This window comes from Monocercomonoides exilis (assembly GCF_001643675.1).
Source record: "Monocercomonoides exilis strain PA203 chromosome Unknown scaffold4-2303458, whole genome shotgun sequence".
In the NCBI taxonomy this organism is placed as follows: domain Eukaryota; phylum Preaxostyla; order Oxymonadida; family Polymastigidae; genus Monocercomonoides; species Monocercomonoides exilis.
In genome coordinates, this window is record NW_027150549.1 from 1,875,705 (window position 1) to 1,894,531 (window position 18,827).

The 18,827-nt window shown below is 36.7% G+C and overlaps 8 protein-coding genes across 8 annotated transcripts; 2 read left to right on the plus strand and 6 right to left on the minus strand.

The window, feature by feature from the left end:
• Positions 1-559: 559 nt before the first annotated feature.
• On the plus strand, positions 560-2,004 carry MONOS_6888 (uncharacterized protein; the record flags this gene model as incomplete). The annotated part of the gene is made up of 2 exons (XM_067877160.1): positions 560-1,875; positions 1,980-2,004. The coding sequence occupies 2 exons, from the start codon at positions 560-562 to the stop codon at positions 2,002-2,004; spliced, it is 1,341 nt and encodes a 446-aa protein (XP_067734874.1).
• Positions 2,005-2,814: 810 nt separating this feature from the next.
• On the plus strand, positions 2,815-7,437 carry MONOS_6887 (Autophagy-related protein 4H (Atg4H)). The gene is made up of 3 exons (XM_067877159.1): positions 2,815-3,077; positions 3,157-3,497; positions 3,568-7,437. The coding sequence occupies exons 1-3, from the start codon at positions 2,855-2,857 to the stop codon at positions 7,012-7,014; spliced, it is 4,011 nt and encodes a 1,336-aa protein (XP_067734875.1). The 5' UTR covers positions 2,815-2,854; the 3' UTR covers positions 7,015-7,437.
• A 403-nt stretch (positions 7,438-7,840) lies between these two features.
• On the minus strand, positions 7,841-9,349 carry MONOS_6886 (uncharacterized protein; the record flags this gene model as incomplete). Its single annotated transcript, XM_067877158.1, has 1 exon — positions 7,841-9,349. The coding sequence occupies one exon, from the start codon at positions 9,347-9,349 to the stop codon at positions 8,165-8,167; it is 1,185 nt and encodes a 394-aa protein (XP_067734876.1). The 3' UTR covers positions 7,841-8,164.
• Positions 9,350-14,543: 5,194 nt separating this feature from the next.
• MONOS_6885 (uncharacterized protein) lies at positions 14,544-15,578 on the minus strand (the record flags this gene model as incomplete). Its single annotated transcript, XM_067877157.1, has 1 exon — positions 14,544-15,578. One exon carries the CDS (start codon positions 15,576-15,578, stop codon positions 14,544-14,546), a length of 1,035 nt encoding a protein of 344 aa, XP_067734877.1.
• A 78-nt stretch (positions 15,579-15,656) lies between these two features.
• On the minus strand, positions 15,657-15,929 carry MONOS_6884 (uncharacterized protein; the record flags this gene model as incomplete). Its single annotated transcript, XM_067877156.1, has 1 exon — positions 15,657-15,929. The coding sequence occupies one exon, from the start codon at positions 15,927-15,929 to the stop codon at positions 15,657-15,659; it is 273 nt and encodes a 90-aa protein (XP_067734878.1).
• Positions 15,930-16,366: 437 nt separating this feature from the next.
• Positions 16,367-16,855, minus strand: MONOS_6883 (uncharacterized protein; the record flags this gene model as incomplete). The annotated part of the gene is made up of 2 exons (XM_067877155.1): positions 16,367-16,686; positions 16,735-16,855. The coding sequence occupies 2 exons, from the start codon at positions 16,853-16,855 to the stop codon at positions 16,367-16,369; spliced, it is 441 nt and encodes a 146-aa protein (XP_067734879.1).
• Positions 16,856-17,108: 253 nt separating this feature from the next.
• Positions 17,109-17,762, minus strand: MONOS_6882 (uncharacterized protein; the record flags this gene model as incomplete). Its single annotated transcript, XM_067877154.1, has 1 exon — positions 17,109-17,762. One exon carries the CDS (start codon positions 17,760-17,762, stop codon positions 17,109-17,111), a length of 654 nt encoding a protein of 217 aa, XP_067734880.1.
• Positions 17,763-18,184: 422 nt separating this feature from the next.
• On the minus strand, positions 18,185-18,676 carry MONOS_6881 (uncharacterized protein; the record flags this gene model as incomplete). Its single annotated transcript, XM_067877153.1, has 1 exon — positions 18,185-18,676. The coding sequence occupies one exon, from the start codon at positions 18,674-18,676 to the stop codon at positions 18,185-18,187; it is 492 nt and encodes a 163-aa protein (XP_067734881.1).
• Positions 18,677-18,827: the final 151 nt, after the last annotated feature.

Below are 18,827 nucleotides of genomic sequence, written 5' to 3' on the forward strand. Positions count from 1 at the left end.
ATTTCATTTCATGAAATGGTTGAGCTCGGTTTTATTATCCAATGGAGCGCTTAACAAATTTTTCAACAGATGAAAACATAACAGTTTGAATTTATACTGCAACTACTTCATTTTTATTAATGTAATTGTTTGGTATTATGTTTTTTAATAACTTTTGGAAAGAATATGTTATTCTCTTCAATTGAAGATGATAAAAATGAACTTGCAATCTCTCATGTTTCCATTGCTACTGAAGAAAATATTAAAGAAATAAAAACTTATATTCCTCGAGATAAATCTTATAAAGACAGCCAATCAAGCAATCCTTTTCATGAACGTTGTCTAAACACAGATTTATTATGGATGACAACAAATGATTCGAAAGTAAAAAGCTCTGTAAATTTAAAGGTATTTTTCATGGATATATTTATTTTTTGTGTTTATCAATTTTTCTGTGCAAATCTTGAAGAAATTTTCTTCGTATAATTCATCAAATTTTTCAGAGTTATCTGAAACAACTATATCACATCAATCATCATCAAGTGCTCCGACTGTATGCAATATGTTAAAAATGAATAGAATGAAAGGTTGTTTACGTGAACTTCTGATGAAAGAGCCTGACCATGTTGGACGTATTTTTGAAGAGGAGAATTTGGATCGTAGTTTTTCGAAACCAATAAGTGACATCGCTTGCTCTCTTAATAACTTTCACATGGTGCTATCTTTGCAATCATCAATTTCAATTTCTCATGATGATATGGAGATAATCTATCTTCATCCTCGGTTTCGGTTTTTTGAAGATATTGGAGGTGAATGTGACAAAATATCAAAGGATCAACAAAAAATCACTCATAATATTTCGAAAGCAGGCTGTGTGCAGTGTGGCTTGTGTCCAGACAGCGATCTTACTGATGATAAAGCAATGGCTGAAATGATTTCTAAGTGGTATCCACTTCAACATTCAATTGATGCAATGTGTCAAGATGTGCAGCTTGAGAAAAATGGCAGCATATTTTCGAGAGTGGCCGATGTGCAAAAAAGTGTGATGCTAAAGCAGTGGCAGGCTGACGATTCGAAGCTCAATTTGGAAGAAGCAGAAGGAGCTGTGGGTGCTAATAAACTGTGTAAAAAGAGATTGGCTCTCATTGAATCTCAAATCCGCGATGCAAAGCGATTCAAAAAGATGTTTGGAGAGTGGGTGACAAAACCTTGGATGACAAATGAAGAAGAAATAGATATTTGGAATGCTGCAGGGATTGATGCTGATATACTTGAAATTGAGAATTTTGGAGTCTCTGATAAAGCATCTGAAACTCAAGTTACACTTGAAGAGCTGAAGGCTTATCTAAGGATAGCAGAAGATGAAGGGTCAAGTGCAGATGTTATTTTCAACATTAAGGCTCTTATTGAACGTGAGAAAATGAGATTAGAGAAAAAATCTCGACTGGAAGCAATGAGCAATCTTGAGAGATACTTTCTTTTCGATAAAGAGAAAGATGATGAAAAAAGAAAGTTAGACAGAAATTCATTCGCAGTCTCTTCGAAAAGAATTATCAAAAGTGATCTTGCTGATGAGCAATACAACAAATCTGAGTTTTTGGTGGAAACAACTTTGAGAAAGGATGATATTTCTACAGGATCAGATTTTTTGATGCAACCTCGCAAACAGCCATTAGCAAAAGCTGAATGTAACCAGAGCATTCAAACTGTTGTTCATGACTGTGAGAAGAATTATCCGTTTTCAGACGATGTGTCCACTGAAATGTTATTTTTTGAAGCTGCTTTATTTAAAGATGAAAAAACAACAAAATATCAATCACAAATGATGATTCCACAAAATATGATTCAAACGGCAATACAGGCAGATCCAATATTTGATTCAAAGAAACTTGGTCAGTCTGACAGCAAATGTGAATTTTTTAATAATATTTCAGATTTTTCTTTTTGTGCAAATTATGCAAGCACTCAATCTCATTGCAAACTTTTATTCGGATGCTCAGAGAAGCAAAGCTTAGAAAATTGTAATTTTTGCGATTTCTCAAATGATGATGATGATGATTCCAAATCGGTTCTTGCATTGTGTCAATCAAAAATTTGCCCTCCATCTGCTTATTTTTCGTCATACGTTCATTTTTTGGAGACTGTTGCTGATGAAGATGAAATTCTTCCTCGTTTTCGAGATCGATTTTTCAGCAACAGCAGAAATAACTCGAAAGTTTTTCAGATGCGCAAGATTTTGAATGAAATATGCATTTCTTCTGTCATCGTTACTCCTCTGAATCTTGTTGTCCCTAAAAGAAATTTTCTTTCGTATCGCAGACATGCGAAACTGAAAACGAAAGTTTATTTGACTTCATTACGAAATTTATAAATTTCAAAGTAAAATGTTCGTTAAAGCAGAAATAAAAACGTTGTTAAATTGTTGCAGAAAATGGAGTGTTTTATAATTATTTCGTTGTGAATTGTTTATTATTCCTTTATGTATTTGTATGTAATTAGATATTTATTGAATCGATATTTTAAAAAAAATATTAGAAACTGAAGAGACATTATTTAATTTGTCTGGTTGGATAGGCTAAATTTTTAACATGATATCATTAACTCATCTTGAAAGAATTTTAAAAATTGATAGTTGTTGCTAAATAATTTCTCCTTTTATATCATTCACTCTTATCACAAAAAAAACTGAAAGAAATAATCAAATATGAAAACAATGGAAATTATCAAATAAAAAAATTAAATATGAATATCAAAATCTGATGTGAATTATTGAGTTAATTGAAACAAGAATATTTATTACATAAAGTGAATGTTTTTCTTTTGGATTGTACCCAATTTTTATTTTTTCAAATTTTTATTTTTCTAAAAGCCCTTGATGGTCGCTTTTGTTAATGATTACATAAAGGCTCCACTTCGCGGAATGTGGGAGTTTTTCACTCAGCCAAAGGTCTCTCCAAAGGGAGCAATTGCAATGATTGGAAAGACTCATACAAATAAAGAATCATTCTTTAAAGATGTTTGCTCAAGGCCGTTTATAACGTATAGACGAAATTTTTTAAAAACATCTAAAGGTTTTACGACAGACGCGGGATTTGGGTGTTTGCGCTTATTTTTCAAAATATTTTTCTCAGTTATTTATTTTTTTCGTTTTATTTATTGAATTATTGTTTATTGAAGGTATGATACGAACTGGATCTATGCTCGTTGCAGAAGCCATACAACGCATATTTTTTGGAAGAGGTTATTGCATGGACCCAACATATTCATTGTTTTGCCCAAGATCTGTTTGGATCGCATCATTGTTTGCGGATGAAGTGAAGCCAAATACAAGACATTTACATCCTTTTTCCGTTCAACATTTAATGGAATTTGGAGAAGCTCACGCAAAGAAAGAAGGAGAATGGTTTGCACCTGGCACAATTGCGTTTGCGTATCGAGATATAATCAGTGAATATTGCGAGGAGCAACTTCGAATGAATGTTTATGTTTGCAGCTCAGGATTAAATACAGTATTTATGGTTTGAAATTGTTCATTGCGTGCACTTTTAATTTGTTCGAATATTCTTTAATTTTTTCTAATTTATTCAGCCTGATGTAATTAACTTGCTGAAGTCACCTTTACAAATTCCAAAGCCCTTGCCACACACCTGTGAAATTGTGCCTTATTGTCCTGAATGCTATATACAAGACTGTCCATGCAGAGCGGCAATTACAGTTAATGAAGGTGAAGTGCTTAAGAGGCAGAAGCAAAAGACTAACAGCAGATTGGAAGATGAAGAACAAAAGTCAGATGGGACAATGTTTGCGATGATTCCACTTGAGCCGAAGGAGAGAAAGGGTTTTTGCAATGCAAGCAATTCAGCCAGTGATAAGAGCATTCAGGATATTTCTCCTAATTCCATTCACACTCCGGCAGATTCATCGTCAAATGCGCAGACAATCCAATCTGAAAAAGAATGTTTTTTGAAAGAGCAGCAAGGAAATTCTCCAGTTGCTGCTTGTCCCACTGATGCGCTGCTGTTGCAAGGCGAGCACTCGTCACTCACAGGAAGCGGTCTTCAGGAGAGGCAGAATGAAGCACTCTGCCAAATGCAGTGCTCAGATGAGTCGAGTGAAATCTTTGGGACATTTGAGTTTTCTTCTTTGGACATCCCGCCAATCACACAAAGCCCACCAGAAAAGATAGCCAGCTCAATTTCATCTCCAATTTCTGCTATTCTGGTACCCCCTCAGCATGTTACTTTGCCATCATCATTGTCTCCTTCTCATTCTTCTTCTTCATCCCAATCTCCATCCCAATCCTCATCTTCATCTGCTGCTGATTCTGTCCCGCATGCTTCTCAGCACCGCTCTCATTCAAAGACTCACCGGGTGTCTTCATATTCTTCATTGGCACCAGCACATTCACCATTCAGCGGGGCTTGCACATCGATCCTGCTTCCCATCAACTCCACACACCAAACATACCCTGGTGAAACTGGCTCTTCGCATTCCTTGTCTCCGTTTCCTGCTGCTCTTCCACCAGAATCTTCACATGCTTCTGCGTCTCTTCCCACATTTACACCTTCCCCACATCTCCACGCAGACACTCCCACCTCACTCTCTTCTGCTGGCTCAAATGAACCTTCTGGCTCTCTTTCATCTGATGTATCTCCATCTCTCTCTTCCTCAACACCCACACATACACCCACGCATACACCTACACATACCCCTTCATTCCGTTCTGTCTCTCCTCGCAATTCAACTTCTGCTGCTCTCAAGCGCCCTCACTCAATTTCTAGTTATTCAGCTCAAAGCAACCACCATCTGCTTATTCTCCTTCCCACACGGTTGGGTCTCACCCACATTCCCAAGCATTACTATCGGGTGATTCTGAACCTGTTCCAGCTTCCCTTCTTCTGCGGCATTGCCGGCGGGCACCCGAACTCTGCACACTGGTTCTTTGCGTCTGAAGGGGAGCTGCTGTACTATTTGGATCCACACATCACAAGAGAGGCAGAGGATGTGGAGATGCTGAAGGAGAGCATTGCAAGTGAGGTGCAGGCGAGTCACATGGAGAAGAAGATGAAGAAGAGCAGGATAAAAGAAGCAGAAGAGGTGGGAAGGAAAGGAAATGAGGGAGAAGCTCAAATAAGTGAAAACAAAGGCATTGTCAAAAGTGATGAATCAGATGAGGATGAAAGTGAGTCAGGAGAAGAGCATTGCTTCGTCAGAGTCACAGACCTCGACACGATCAAGAAGAAAGAAGCCGGAAAGACCGCAAACAAGAAGAACTTGCAGCAGCAGAAGAAGCTTTCTTCGCCTTCAAGTTCATCCCATTCCTCCCCTTCGATGGGGAATAAAACGGCGAGTGGATCTGCAACTGCTGCTGTGTCTTTGTCTGAGCGTGAGACGAACAAGAACGAGAAACAGTCTCCTCAGTTTTCTCTGTCTATTTCATCAGATCTGTCGTTGCCTACAAACAGCAATCAAACTGCTTCATCGCAACAGGCTGTTCAGACAACTTCAACAGTTCCAGAAACTTCAACGCCTTCTTCTTCACCTTCACCTTCACCTTCACCTTCACCTTCACCTTCTTCTTCTTCTTCTTCTTCTTCTTCGATACCTCAATCTTTCATTCACACCTCTCCTTCGTTTGCTGGTGTATCTTCTCTTGCTTCTTCGCCGATGCAAGTCCCTTCTGCAAATAACAATAACTCTGTGTTTTCAAATACAACCTCAAAAACTCAAGCACAATCAAAAAGTCCTTCTTCGATAACTCTTGACAATGAAATATCTCAACCTCACTCGACTGCTCCTTCTTCTCCTTCTCCTTCTTTCGCAACGCAGAATGCGAAAGTGTTATCTCCTCAAAGTTTTGTAAGTACTTCTTCCGCTGCTGCTGCTGATAATGATGCATTGAACAATCCAACTGAACAGCCCCCTCAATCATTACCAGCTTCCCCATCATCTTCATCATCTCCTTCTGTATCTTCTTGCAATTCACCACCTCCTCCTCATTCTCCTCCCCCTCCCCCAACATCTTCCACATCTCCTTCTGCATTTTCAGTGTCAGCGCCTCAGACACAGCCGCCAATCATAACGCCAATAACAACACAGCCTGGCGACTCTCTCTCGTCAGATGAGCTCAGCGCCTCGTCCTTCTGCAACATCACGTCTCCTCTCGAGAACAGCCCATTGGCCAGCACTTCGTGTTGCTCTACTCCAAAGCCCAATCCTTTCTCTCTTGTCTCTGCGCGCATGATGGACTCAGCCACTCCCTCTGCGCTGGCGTCGCAGATGCCTCATTCTTCCTCCTCGCTCTCGTTCCACCCGGGCAAGCGAAGCGACATCCACGCCATGCACATCTCTTCGCTCGACCCGTCGATGTGCTTGGGCTTTTTGGTGGGGTCGGTGGAGGAGCTGGGGGAGCTGAGGAAGCTGGTGGAGGATATGTTTGCTATGAATGTGGAGATTATTGCAGCGGAAAGGAAAAAGAAGGAGGACAAGAAAAGAGGAAAGCAAAACAAAGAAAAAGGGAAGGAGAATAAAAGCAAGATGGAGAAGGAAGAGAAGGAGAAGGAGAAGGAGAAAGAGAAAGAGAAAGAGAAAGGCAAAAACACAAATAAAACTACTGAAAACAAAACAACACCGAAAGAAGAATTGAAGACAGAAGAAGAAAAGGAGAATGACAAGTTTCGAATGGAAGAGATTCGAAAGGCAGTTCGAGAGGAAGTGACTCCGTTTCTCTTTTTTGAGGATGTTTCACAGGCAGAAATGGACAAGACGCGAGAAATGGAAACAACACGGAAGACAGCTGTTATTAAGCACTATGAGAAGCTGGAGGCGCTGGAGAGGGAGGAAAAAAGAGAGGAAAGTAATTCTAACGAAGAAGGCAAAGCGGAGAAGGAGAGCAGAGCGGTTGCGAATAGTGGTTTTGCTGTGGAGCAGGGGAGCGCAGAAAAAAAGAAGGGAAAGGTTGCAAGTCATATTGCTCCTGGTCAAGGAAATTTTTCGGATGAGGATGACGATAGCTTTGCTATTATTGAATTGTAAATCTTCTTTTGTGGGTCTTTTTTTTTTTTTTCTATTCATTTTTTAGAATGTTTTCTGTTATTAGAATAACTTTTCATTTTTGGATAGTCTATGTAAGTTTTGAGATTTTGTGTTATTTATTATTATTATTATTATTATTATTATTGACATTTATTTAGGTATTTTTGTTTACTAATTTTCGAAATAGTTTGTTCAAAAAAGATTGTTTACGGTTAAAATTCAATTTTTTTCCCTCAATTTTTGAGGTTTGTTTAAATGATAAAAAATTCTTTGTTGTATCCTGGTGCTTCAACAAAAACAATTAATTATTTGAGTTTGAAAAGTGATAATTCCTTGATGTTACTGTTTTTTATTCTTTATTTAAATTTTTCAAATCTTTTCATTTATCTTTTTTCAAAAAAAATAATTACACAATGTTCAGCATTGTTTTAAGCTGCTTTATTTTTTGCTGCATATTTTGCATTCATATTGGACCAGACGTTCGTGGAACATATTTTTTTTGACATCAACGGATAAAGATTAAATCTCATCATAGCAAAGAAATGATCATTGGACTTGTGCTTCTGGTGAATTGTAGAAGTTCAACTGCTGTTTTGTAAGAGTGAATGTGAGAATAAAGAATGAAAGGGATTAGTTGAGAAAAATTATGAATATCAGTTTAAACAAAGAAGAAGAATGAATGAATGAATGAATGGACTCGCATTCCATTTTCAATCATTAATAATTTGACAAGAGCTCAATGTTTATATTTCATTCAAATTTTATATTTTTGAAATGTTAACTATTTTCTCTCGATTAAAAAGAAATACAAATGATGCATTTAATTGCAATCAATTCAATCACAGTTAATTCACGCAATAGACAAAAAGTTGATGGAAAAAAATCAAAAATTAAATGTGAAAAAAGGAATAACAAACAAAATAAAGCATTAATTAAATGTTCAAAATTAATCGTTTAAAAAAACTTAACATTCTCTACAAAACTCATTTATAAATTGATAAACAAAAAAATGAATTTAAAAAATGAATAACAGCCAACAACTCGTTTGCAAATAAAGCCAATAAAATCAAGTTTTGTTATAATACAAAAAAGAAAAATAGATTCAACAGCAGCAATCAATAGAAAAACAATCAAGTTACAAAAGATAGCTTTAAGACAATGAATACTCTTCTTCCTTTTCAGTAATCAAGCTGGCATTTGCTGAATTCTGATTAAATGAGGAATTATCGCTCTTCGGTAAAAGAAGTTCCCTGTCTGCTTCCACTTCTTTTCCATTCCCAGAACATCCTGAAATGGCCATTGCTTGGATGCCTTCAAGGCGCCTCAGCTCTTCTTCCTCTTTTCCGCTTAATACAATTTCCTTGCTGTTTTTCTCTTTTTCTTCCATTTCGTCAATTTTCCACTCGATTTTCAGCTCGCTTTTGCACAAAAGCCATCTCCACATAATCTGGCGCTTCCAGTTTTCTACCCTTTTTTCAACGCATGGTCTCATCACTTTTTTCAATTCCCCATCAAAAGCTTGATTCGAAAGATATCTCACCAATCCAATTGAGTCAAAATAGCTATTGAAAACGCAACTCAATACGCAAATTGAAGAAAAAAGGCACATGCAAATTAAACCCACAATGCTAAAAAGTGTTACCAATTCATTGCTCATTTTTGAAGCAAATATAAAAGTCATTGCAATCAAGTAAAGCCCTATGAGAAACAGAATGATGGCTATAAAGTTCACGCAGCCAGCGCTGAGATGATATTTCATATGACATTTAGCTTTGTTGAATTCTCTTTGTGAAATGCGCTTGAATTCTGTAATTACTGCTTTCTGGTCTTCTTCGAGAGATCTGTCGTGCAGGTACATATCCGTGCGAATTGCTTTTTTCGCTAAGTTCAACTGTGTTTGCGTTGATTTATTCCACTTCTCATTTGATCGAAGGCATGTCAAATATCTCTCATAACCAAACATAAGGCTTGTGTAAAGATTTCTTGAAGGGACTCCATTTTTATCCAGAATCGGTGCGACATAGCTTGCTTCCCAAATATGACCAATAACAACTTTCGGAGCATCTTTCGTTTCGATGAAAGGCAGTTGCTTTTTTTGCAGATAGCACTCTGATGCTCCAGAACATTCATTCACAGCATTCCAAAACAAAGCGTTTTGACCAACAGGAAGGGATCGTGCAAATTCTTCCAATGAATTAGACGAAGGAAAAGAACTTTCAGTGTTCTCGAAAATCTCCATCAATTTTTGTTTCTGCAGCTCCGGTAAAGTTTCAGAAAATTTCAAAATTGGCTGAAATCTCTGGCTTTCAGCCGGAAAAAGCGTATAATTATCCATAGAAATGTAATTTTGGAATAACAAATACCATTAATTAATTTTTTCCTTATATTTGAATCATAAATGGGACAGAATTCAAGAATTTATGAAAATTTTAATGATTTGTTCCAATTTTTTTCTGCAATCGTATGATTATAATTCTAACATTTCCGTGCAATGTTAAATACTGAAAAATGAAAAAGTTGAGAAAAATCATAGAAGGAACTGTGTGAAACAAAATTCATAAAGCAAAAAATATCATCCCACTTCTGCCCACTCTCCAATATTTTAACAACACTTTCATTCAATCTGATATTTTTCAAGTTTCAGAATCTTTGTCCGTTCGAGCTAAATAAAAATTATTCGATCACGTGGAGTGGATATCTTCACCTCAAAAACTGTGCCTTTGAGAATCGATCATCAACAGATACAGTTCAATACTCATTGATAACCAAAATCACTGGAACTTGCACATTGAAAGGACGCAATTTGGAGGAATGCTAAGTTGTCTAATTATTGTGCAATTGGATTTTTCTGTTTTTCTGGAAAACATCAGCTTTACAAACTTTATGAAAACTGGAAGAGGTGAAGAAGAAGGTGTTGCAAAAGTGATATTTCTATTGAATGAAGAATTTGTGATGAAATCAACAAATGCATCATCCGGTTCACTTTCTTCGAACAATGGAAAAGGAAGATTCTTGTATTTGGATTGTCAGAATTGTTTGAGTGAAAAACCTTCTCGTTTGGAAAACGTATCATTTGCAAACAATAAAGCTCTTATTTGAAAGAATGTGTTTATTTTGGGAAAGGATTTCAATAGCACTGTGACAAATGAATTATTTCTATTGAATTACTCTCCCATGATAAATGATAACAATTCGACTATAGGGAGTGATAACAATTACAGAGAAAATAATATGTTCATGTTTCTGATTCCATACAGCTCAATTAATGAATTTATCTTTTCGAATGTATTTGATGTTACGAGTTGTGGAAGCGAGGAAGAGCCATGCTTCTGATGAATAAGATTGCATTGAAGTTGCCGGAAAAGTCAGAGAAGGAGAAGAATGCTACGATGAGCGTTGGTGTTGTGATAGCTGTTAACGGTGAATTTGATGGGGAAGTTAGCGAGGAAAGAATATTATCAATTCAGGATAATATGCGGAGTTGGAGGATAAAACGTGGATTAATACAGATAGAGAGTCATAACAGGAAGATGGAATATGGTTTATGGGTGCAATTGTGAGCGTGGAAAGCTGAAGAGTGATGTTGTTGTTCGTAAGAATTGAGGATGTGAAAGTTTATGAAACAGAGGTCATTGATGTGGAGAATATCTTGAATTTTGATATGAGAAAGAAATAAATGAAAGAGATAAGATGGATGTTGGTTGAGGAGTTGTTGTGAACATCACCTTTGAAGGGATTGAGGCCGGGAAGTGGATGGAAAGGAGAAGGGATGAAATCAAGCGTTTTTTGGGAGAGGAACTTAGATTGTCTTATAACAAAGGGATGCTTATTCGAAGGAAACAGGATTGAAGATAAAGAAAATGAGTATTCAGTCTGAAAGAAATTGAAAGTCACAGCAATTCGGAAAAAGTTTGTGATGGAGTTTGTGGAGGAAGATTTGGTGAAAAAAGAGGAGCTTGATTTGTGTGCGACATTGTAAGATTTGTGATGAAGGGTCGTATTTTTGTTGTTTTTTGTGAAGTTCAGCTGAAATGATTTGTGTGGATCGAAGTTAAAAAGCTCGATTAGTAAGCAGAGGGTGGAATAGCGAGTGTTTGAGTGAAAAGGAAAAGGAGTTATGTTTTTTGAAGATGTTTCCAAATGAGTAAAACATGGAATTGGAAAAAGAATCTCGATCGGTGAATGTCTGAAATTCAGGATTTGAGTTGAAAGAGACAAGTGTTGTTTGATGTTGGTAATTATTATTGATATCATATTTTTTCATTCAAAAATTTCGGTTTGAAAATTTCACTTGAATATTAACAAAAAAACACAGAAAAAGTTGAATACTAATAAAAAATATCTTCATTTTTGTTTGAGATTTAACATTTGTTTTTGTAATGGCTTTGACGAAATAAATCATAAAAATACATTACCTCAATTCTATGACAAACAATATTCGAAAAATCAACAGATCGAAAAAATATTAAATTTCAAAAATAACAAACCATGTGCATGAATGCACATCCACAAAACAAGATTGTAAATATGTTGAATTGCTCTGTTCTGAAGGCGTTATAAGAGAAAGTGTAATTTTGTTGTTTTTCATTCGTTGATGAAGAGAGCTTGAAAGAGATTTGTGTTTTGAGTGATGAATATTGAGCATGAGAGAGAAATGTGGTTTGAACTGAGTAAAGAGGAGAATAATGTGTTGAGACATGCAGCTGCAAGAGGATGTGGTTGTTGTGTGGATGATAAAAGAGAGTGTTCGAGCTAATGTGCTAAAGTCAGAGAGATAAAGATAATTTCTTGAGATGAACATTATTGAACGATGTTAAAAGGAGAACTGATTTGAGGTCATATTTGTGAAAAGAATAGTGGATGGAAGTTGTGAAATTACAATCTGGGTTGTTTGAGGATGGGTGTGGAGAAAAAGAGTGATGTGGATTCTTGTGAAAAGGAAGTGGGAAAGAAAAAGGAAGAGTGAAGTTTGTGAAGTGTTAAGATGAGGCAAAACTTAATACAGTTAATGATGAGATGATGGTAATTTTTTGGAAGAATTAGATTCACAATTTGTTTTCTGAAACAACAGCATTTTAATGTCGAAAATGATGAAAATGTGGTTTTGTGATAAAAAAAATTTGATTGTTATTTCAATATTAAAATCCAAAAAGAATCAATATATAATAATTCAAATAATTCCATTTCAACACATGAGAATTACTTTTTCACATATTTCGATTATGTTAGTGTAAAGAAAAGGAATTTCTTTTTTATCTAACATTGTTGTGTTGTGTCTTTATCAAAATATAATGTGAAAAAAAAATGAAGTGATGAATTTGTCTACACACATTAATAGGAGATTGCACGGTTCCTATATCTTTTGATATGATGAAGTTTCTCAGTATTGGCTTATTTTCAATTGCATGTTTCTTTTCTATTTCTTTTTTCTTTATCTCCTCAATTTTTGTTTCCTTTTTTTCGCAAAACTTTTATGTTTCAAGAATAGAAGTTTCAATCTGTTGATTCTCAATAATTTTTTTCAAATCTTCCATTGTTTGATCGATTTCTTTTATTTCTTTTTTTTTCGAATTGTTTTTATTTCTTGAACGGATTCTATAATTTTTTTTTCCATTTTTTTCTTTATCAACATAAAAAAATTTTTTTCATTCATCATTCGTTCACTTGAATTCATCAGATTTTTTTTCATCTTCTTTATCATCAATTTCGTTTCTTCGAAAATTTTCATATTCTTTAAATGCATTTAATTTTTTTTGATGAATTTAAATATTCAAAACTTTATCAAGTTCATTTTCATCAACCATTTCTAATTTTCTTCTGTTTTTCATTTCCTCCTTTTTCAAATAATAAGATGATAATTTGAATTTTCTTTTTTTATTCAAAACACTTATCAAATTTGTAGCACTATCGTTGTAAGCACGAAGAAAGACATCCAAATTTTTATTATCAATCTTTGATAATTCTTTCAAGAATGCGGTTGGAGAAAGTCGATTGTTGTATCGGTATTGAAACTCGTAAACATATTCCTTTGTTTTCAAATATGTTCTTCCTCTTTTCGGAATGTGGCTTTTCAGATGGGACCATATACTTTCAATAGTTTGTGTGTAAACATTTGGATTTTCAGGTTTGACAAAATTAAGAGTATGATTTACGCTGTCTATTGTGAATCCATTTTCACTTATGCAATTGAACGCTGACCACTTATCGGACATTATAGTTGATCATCTTTTGACGTTTTTTTAACGAAGAAGAAAATTGAATCCGCTTTTATATCTGTGAGAAATTCATCAATCAGTCTTTGAGGCTTTCCTTTTTCCTTTCTTTCAATAACACCCCACAACCACTGTTGTTCTATGCATATCCCTACTCCATTTTTTTTTTAATCATTAAAATTTCATCAATTTCAACAATACGATTATTACCAACTTTTTCCATTTTGCTCGTTTCAAAAAAGCAACATATTCTTTTCATCTTTTCATTAGATTTCACAACTGTTTTGTTTGTGATATTCATGTCATCAATCACTTCCTATATTGAGTGCTTGTACCAAAAATGATATTATAGAGATGCAATTTTTAAAGGCGATAAGTGAAATTCCATGAATATCGAATTATCACTCCAACTGAAAATTCTTTTGCATTTAGAACATCCGAATGTATAGTAATCGCTTTCTTTTATGTGAAGTTTCAGCTCCTTCATTTTGTCGTATTTCCAACATTTCCATTTTTTTCTGATCAATTTCTATTCAGAAAGCTATTCAACTGCTTACTGATTTTTGATGTTCGATTGAATAATAAACTCGCTGAAAGTTAATTCTTTATCCAATAATTCGTTCTCTCTCTTGTTTTTTATTGAATAGTTCTGCAAATGATCATAAATTCTAATATTTTTGTTATTTACAATGGAAAATTTTCAAAAAAAAAAAGTGCGTCTGGAAAGTGTAATTTTTTTTATATTTGATAAAATGAAAAATTATTGAAAATAATTTGGATTATTTTTCACATGATTTTGATGAGAAAAAACAAAGTAAATTTTCAAAAGAGCACACAATCACGACATTGTTTTCACTTATAAAAACTCTGAGCGCAAAATTACAAAAGGTTCATCCTGTGTGATAATTTTATTCATTTATTAAAAAGTTTGAATTCGTTTTCCAGTTAGTTAAATTTCAAATGTTTGTTCACACCTGCATACTCAATTTTTTTCGAACATTTTAACACATGTTTGAATCAAATTTTCTTTTGTTTCATTTTATCATTCTGGTCTTTTTCCACAAGCATGGAAAGGAAAGAACATTTTCTTCTATCCCTTTTTCAATCAGCGCTCCGCACATGTGAAAATGTTCGAGTCATGCATTCTCGCTAAAAGACTTTGTCTCAACTATTGTTGTATGAATCATTATCAGAAGAATTGTTTCCGATGGAATGCGCTTGAATAATACCTGATTCACATTCATCATCATGTCCCTTTCTTCCACATTCGATGTGTGCTCTCCACAACTTTCTCAAATCTTCACCCACACCATCTCCTCATATTATCATGCTTTCAGTAATCACTACCACTTCATTCTCCCCAAATGGGATCTCCAGAGTCAGGCACTCCCACAGCATCATCCCAATCGAAAACGCAACTGACTGCTTTGTCACACACATGTTCCTGTTCATCAGTAGCTCCGGCGCCTTCCACCGCTTGCACTCATCCCTGTTGTCTGCCTCATCCTCAAAGGCTGACGAGGGTGGTGGCGAGTCTGTGAACCTCTCGCTCATCACTGAAACATTCGATGAGGAAGACGAAACAATGGTCAGCGAAGAGATCGATGATGAATCTGAATCGTCAGAAGAAGAGCATTCAGAGCGAAGTGCAATGGCAATGTCCATGTGCTCCGAGAACAGCACAATGTGCGGACTCAGATTCTCCAGAGAGGAGAGAGGATTGCTCATCTCATCGAACGAGTGCAGAGCAAGATTCGCTACCCAGAACAGCACCTGTGCTCCTGTCACCTCCCGCTCCTCCACACTCCCAATCGCCATCTCCTTCGTCTTGTTCCTCCCATGCATCAGCATGAAGAACGAATCTCGAAAATCAAGAATCAGTTTCTCATGTGGAGATGAACAGGTCATAGCATCCACCAGATTCGACATTGAAGAGGTGGTTGGACACAGATCTTCTCCTCGAACAAATGTGGAATCTGAATCAGTGGTTGAAGTGGTTGAAGTGGATGAAATAGAAGGAGAAGATGTTCTCTTCCTTATCTCTTCCTCCTCTTTTTCTTCAACTTTTTCCAGCATCCATTCTGGGATTTTGTCTGAGTCTTTCCCCAATATGTATTCGGTGGAGCCACTCTCACTCAGCAAATGCTCTGATGATTCTGAATGTCCCAAGCTTTTCTCATACACGCTCTTCTTCATCCTCTCCTCATTCTTTTTCTCTGCCTCCCTCTCAGCTCTTCTCCACTGCTCCTCAGGCGACATCTCCATCGTCACCATCTCAAATGCTTTTGGATCCTTTTTCACTGTGTCTTCCTCAATCACCTCCAATTCTTCTGTTCTTCTCTTTTGCTTCATCCATCGAACAGCAAATATAATAAATTCAACCAAAGCTATCAGAAACAACACAGCAAATATCACAATCACAATCAACGCCTATGATGTTTTTTCTTCTTTTCCTCCTTCAACAAGTTTATCATCTCCTTTTATCTTTGTTTCACTTGCATTCTTCAGAATAAATGTATCAATTGATGAAGGACCATCAGCATTAACAAACAGAGCATTCACTCTCGCTTCAACATCATTTCCACAATTGCAAATAATGTCTTTCTCCATGCTCCATTTTGCTTCTCTTTCTGTCTGGGATACGCTTTTACCAAAATCATGCTGTTCAATTTCTTTGTCTTCTCCCATCTTCTTCACAACCATAAATGACAAGTCGCATGGAAGCAGCTCCAACCCTTTGAACACAATCTCCACTTCTTCTCCCACTTCTTTTGCTTCAACGCTCTCCAGAATTGGAATGAAGAATTAAGATGTTCATTCAGAAACAATCCCTTCAAAAGTGCATCCTTCATTCAGAATTCATAGTGATGCATTTGGAAAAACTCCATCTCCTCATTTCAAACTCGCGACATTTAACTTGTCTGAGTCTCCACACGGAATGTTCCGCCTTGTCGATCCATAATTCACAGTACATGGATTGTTGTTCATGATCTCCACTTTCTCAATTTCAACACTCCCGCCTAACAACGAAAGTCACCCTTTTTTCGAGTTGCTGATTGTCGTGTATTTCATCCTCACATTGATGGATTGAATATCCACAACTTATCAATTCCTTTTGCAGCTTCCTTCAGTCTCCCAAATCATTTTCCATTTTCTCTTGTATTATCTTCAATATCACCAAAGAAGCTGCAGGAATCAAAACCAACATCAGCACAATTATCCACAGACGCAATCGATCCTTTCTCCTTTTCGCTCAAACACTTTCCAAATGAACAGTTCGAAAACACTTCATTCTTCGCCAAATTCTGCATTTTCATCGCACTTCCACCCCTTGAGAGAGTGACATTTTGCATATCCAATTCTTTCATCTCCACTCTTGCTCTGTCCCCAACTTCAATCACATTTCCCTCTGAATCCAAACAATCGATTTTGATTTCTGAAATAATTGCTTCAGACTCCCCTACGAATTATATCATATGCACATTCAAATTCATTCTCGTGAACACACACTTGTCCATCTCCAGCTCTCCTCCTTCAACTCCCATTATTGTACTGTTGATGATCAAACCAAATGTGGATGACAAGCATTCGCACTCCCTCATCTCTGTTGTTCCGTTCTTCACTTTCATTATGTGGCTATAATTTGCGTTATGCAACTCCCCGAATTCAAACACATTCAGCTCCACAACACGCTCATTCGCAAACACAATCACAGACCCCTTTTTTTCATATCTTTTGAATTGCTTCGTTGAAATGGACTGTCGCCTTCGACTTCTTCACTGACTTCACATTCAAATCTCCAATCACACATTCTCCTCCAGTATCTCCTTCTCTCTCGGTCCAAATGACATTTCCCATTCCTCTTTGGATGTGATTCACACATCAGCTGACACTTTTGCACGGATTCATCTGCTCTCCACACCGTCTAATATCCCTTCCATTAGATTTCACAAACACATGCTGCCCATAATAGAACGTGATCAGCGGGATCAGATCAAAATCTGTTTTCTCTTCATCGCTTCCACAAATCGAGTTGTTCGACTTCAATGACTCCTGGCTGAAGTCCAATGAAAACAATTTTTCATTGATCTGCTTTTCAATCCGGCTGCATCGGATGAACACATCCTTCCCCATATACGCATCATTCATTGTGAATCTTGTTCTTTCAATCTTTATTCCTAAAGGCTGTGCATCTCCTGTGTCTGCTCGTACTCCGTCCAAACCAGATGCATCTATCATCAGCCCTCCTCCTCTCCCCTTCGCTACTGAGCACGAACACATCCCAAACAAACAACCACTCACTCCCAACTCACTCACTCTGCTTTTCAAACTCACTTTCATCCCTCCTCCCTCTTCACTCCACTCGCTCAGACACTTCGTCATCACGCACCCTTCCACCAGGCATCTCATTTCACATTCAAATGAACAAGCACTCACTATTGTGGCTCTGTTGTCGCTGTTTGTGATGCTTGTGAATGATGAGCTGTTGATGCTCAGCAACTTCACTCCATCTCCATTCTCTTTGTCTCCCAGCATCGTTGCTCCTTTCAATAAGCTGGCTGATGAGAGAGCAGATTCACTGAGCGAAATCAGACTCCTTCTCGAAATGCTTGTGTTGGTGATCGACAGATTCATCACATCTGCCACTTTCTCATCTGAGGACAATTCCACAAAACCTTGTGAAATATGGAATTCTTTCAGAGCACAATCTTTAGTAGCTGCATTCCATCCATCCACTTACACTAAGCAGAAATCCGTTTCTTTTGAAGAATCCTCTCAAACAAATGAGCTGCTTTTCACAGAAAGGATACCATTCTTTGATGATGATTTGAGAAATGTCATATGGTGGACAAGCACATTCGGTAGAACAAATGAAACATTCACAAATGAAAGAAACACTTCTGAGACAACCATCACATCTCTATTTTCTCCATCTATTTCCTTCTCATCTTCAATCCTCACGTAGTTCCATTTTCTTCTCCTTCAATCTTCACAATTGGTGTGTTTGATGATGAAGAAGAAAATGATATTGAACTTCGAATCAATCCTGAACCTGACACAATGATCTTTGATTCTTCTGTTTCAAGTGTTGCGAATCTCAATGAAACAAGATGATCAATCGATGAACATGGAGCAACTGAATACCCACAGCCACTGAAATCTTTTCCACTTTCAAAAGAAGCAAACCCATTCCCACTCCAGTTACTTCGCAAATACACAATCAGTGGAATCACATATCCCTCCTCTCCTGTTGTCTTTCCCTCCCATCCGCTCAACTCATCCAATGAACCCAACTCCTCTGAACTCATCTCCAATTTGAAGCTATCCTCACTCACAATCTCACTCAGGTCCCATCCTGACATAAACACATTCTTCCCTTTCCAGGCATTGCATTCATCAAAAATCATTCCTTCCAACACAAATGCTCCCATTTGGTCTGGCAGCTTCATAAACATCCCTCCTCCTTATCCTTTCGTTTCACTTTTATCCTCACTTGATGACACTTCACATCCTTCATACCTCACTTCCTTCATCTTCAAGCTCCATCCACGTCCAACAGTTATCATAATCCCACCTCCTCTTCCATTTGAGTCTTCTTTA

Bases quoted from the DNA above. Each gene is read 5' to 3' on its own strand.
- MONOS_6887 (XM_067877159.1), top strand. From the start codon at position 2,855: ATGGTCGCTTTTGTTAATGATTACATAAAGGCTCCACTTCGCGGAATG. The intron at 3,078-3,156 runs GTTTGCGCTTAT...TGTTTATTGAAG, and splicing joins GACAGACGCGGGATTTGGGT to GTATGATACGAACTGGATCT. The intron at 3,498-3,567 runs GTTTGAAATTGT...TAATTTATTCAG, and splicing joins GATTAAATACAGTATTTATG to CCTGATGTAATTAACTTGCT.